Genomic DNA, 2,530 nt, shown 5'->3' with positions numbered 1-2,530 from the left:
TGAGTGGGGTCATGTTCACCTCCCCTGGGGCTGGCAGTCGCTGCGTCAGCAGTGTTGTATCTGCCTCTTTGTTCCCCCATACTGCGGAAAAGTGTTCCTGCAGTTCCCCCGGCGGGATTGGGCACATTTGGGAGGGGCCCTCAGCGATCAGACGGACCGCACGGCGGCGGTTGCGACGGTACAGAGTCTGGATCTGCTGTGCATTTGCGGCGTTGACCTCGCGCCGGGATCTTCCCTCCCCTGTGGTAGTGGGCAGCTTGACAGTGCTTGCCACTGTGGTCATAGCGTCATCGAGAACTTCAAGGAACTGGTCCCAGGCCTCGTCATTTGGCTCCAGTTTGAGCACGCGCTGCAGCTTTTTCGTGTGTTCTTTCAGAACAGAGCTGTCATCGACAAGCGCGGCTGCTGGGTTGTCTCCTTCACCCTCCTCCCCTCCTGCGTCATCGTCGATCCGCGGACTCCCTCCCATGCTGGGGCATTCCTGCGAGAACAGCTGGGTGGGTGTGGCAGACCGGTCCGACTGGCAAGGAGTGGAGTCCCCGGTGGCCTGCGAGGCAAGGGTGTTACTTTGGTGGGGGGTTAGCGTCTGGCTTTCCTCCCCAAGGCCTGGTTCTGGGCTGCTGGGAGCTTGGGTGTTCAGCCGGCTCGCAGTGTTGCCTGATGCCGGTGTGGCTTGTGCCGGCGGAAGCCCCTCACTTTGCCCCTCGTCATCTCCTGGGGTGGTGCTTTGCTGTGAGCTGGCTGCACGCTGTCGCTTGGCCTCCTCTTTTTTGTGCCAAAGCGTGTGGTTGTGCAAGCCCTTCCTAGAAGGGAAGGACGACGTGCAGTCAGTGCACTGGAATCGTTGTTGTGTGGGGGCTGCGCTAGCCCTCCCATTGGCCAGGCAGGGGTGCGTTGTGGGCTTTGCACCTAGCGTGTCCCCACACAGGGCACAGACGTTGACCGTACGGCGAATTCGCATGCCGTGGTCTCCTTCGAGGTGCCTCTGCAGTGACTGACGCCTGTTCGTCCATGCAGCAGCAGAGTATGCTGACGTGCAGCCCGCCTCTGTGCACCTGAAAGGCTGAGGGGCTGGAAAGGAGATAAAGAGAGTATCTCCATCTCTGCGAGGTTGGTGCCCCTCATCTGGTGGTGGAGTGGGCGGGGTTTCAGGGGTCCGCGGAGTGGGTACCGGGATCCCGCTGTTGCGGCGCCTCGCAACTGGCGCCCTGTCGCTTGCCATTGTGGCGCTTCATCAGGTTCTGCTGATCCTGGTCATTCTGCCTCTGAGAGCAGGCAGCAAGCTGTTGCGAGCAGTGCCGAGGTTCGGCGGCCGCTCTGGGCAGAAGTTTGTGCAAAGTTTGGCACGAGCGACGGTTGCTTCAAAGTGTGTGTTTGACACTACACTCTGAGCATCGCCGAAGCGCCAGGGTGCGCCATCTGGGCAGGTAGAGGCATTACAACACTTTAGAATTCATGACTAAAGCATCGCAACACCTCAAAACAACCATGCTTTCATGTGGCAGCACTACACTTCAAAACAACATGCCTTATGGGCAGGTAGAAGCATCACAACACTTTAGAATCAATGACTAGAGCATCGCAACACTTCAAAACAACCATGCAGGCATGCAGCGGCACAACACTTCAAAATAGCATGCCCATGCAACAGCAGCAGGTCCTCCAGGGCAGCAGGAATCCAAGAGGGTCCGGGCAGCGATCCAAGAGGCGATCCAGGCGGCCGGCGCTTCCAAGATGGCGGCCGGTCAGCAGCGCAGCAGGTCCGAGGGGTCCGAGGGCAGCAGGTCCGAGTCCATGGCTTGTAGATGCTCCACGAAGATCAGGAGCTCTCAAAAAGAGCCCCCGAGGGTCAGGTAATATACCTAGACTACACTTTGATCTTAGCCAAAAGGCCGAGAAGCGATAACCACGGTTTGCACCGGGGTTGGAACCCTTCGAAAAGTGCCAGATGACGAGCCCCAATGGGCCGGCCAGCCTAAAGCGAAACCAACTCGCCGAGCGAGGCTCCGCGGCGAGCCGGCCGCCCTGCGCGGGCGACACCGACTCTGTGGCACGCTCCTTTTAGTTTAAAATGCGCGTTAAATGTAGCTTTATGTCACTAAATGATTATTAAAGAGGCCAGTCTGCGAAAAGGCGAACCGAAGTTCGACAACGAGCAGCCCCCCCACGGCGCCCCGACTGGCCGGCACGGAATACGTCGATCGCCCCACCGATGCAACAGGTGTTGCATTTTTCTTTCATTAAATACAAATTTTAAATCGGTAATTAACGCAGCAGACGAAACCCAACCCCTGTAACCAAACGAAACCAGAGCGGACGCACCGGAGACCGGACGTCGACGCCCCCGAAACGCCGTCAACATGGCCGCCGACGACAGAGGTTCGTTCTCACGTTCGTACTGCACAATGAATTCGCGATCCAGACGATCGGCAAGGGCAGTTGCGACTGCAGCATTACCGCTTCAAACAGCGTGTTTGGTTTGATCAGAGACTAGTTCGAAAGCGAAACCGCCGGAGTCGCCGGTAGCCTG

General features: G+C 58.2%; 1 protein-coding gene across 1 annotated transcript; it reads right to left on the bottom strand.

The window, feature by feature from the left end:
* Positions 1 to 636: 636 nt before the first annotated feature.
* Positions 637 to 1,872, bottom strand: LOC144137613 (uncharacterized). The gene is made up of 2 exons (XM_077669557.1): positions 697 to 1,872; positions 637 to 644 (listed from the first exon to the last, which is right to left on the bottom strand). The coding sequence occupies exons 1-2, from the start codon at positions 1,220 to 1,222 to the stop codon at positions 637 to 639; spliced, it is 534 nt and encodes a 177-aa protein (XP_077525683.1). The 5' UTR covers positions 1,223 to 1,872.
* Between the last annotated feature and the right edge of the window lie 658 nt (positions 1,873 to 2,530).

This window comes from Haemaphysalis longicornis, unplaced genomic scaffold, assembly GCF_048455015.1.
Source record: "Haemaphysalis longicornis isolate Haplotype H1 unplaced genomic scaffold, Haemaphysalis longicornis Haplotype H1 scaffold_423, whole genome shotgun sequence".
Taxonomy (NCBI): Eukaryota; Metazoa; Arthropoda; class Arachnida; order Ixodida; family Ixodidae; genus Haemaphysalis; species Haemaphysalis longicornis.
The sequence above is the reverse complement of the archived record's forward strand: the minus strand, read 5'-3'. Positions and strand labels throughout refer to the sequence as shown.

Bases quoted from the DNA above. Each gene is read 5' to 3' on its own strand.
- LOC144137613 (XM_077669557.1), bottom strand. From the start codon at position 1,222: ATGGCAAGCGACAGGGCGCCAGTTGCGAGGCGCCGCAACAGCGGGATC.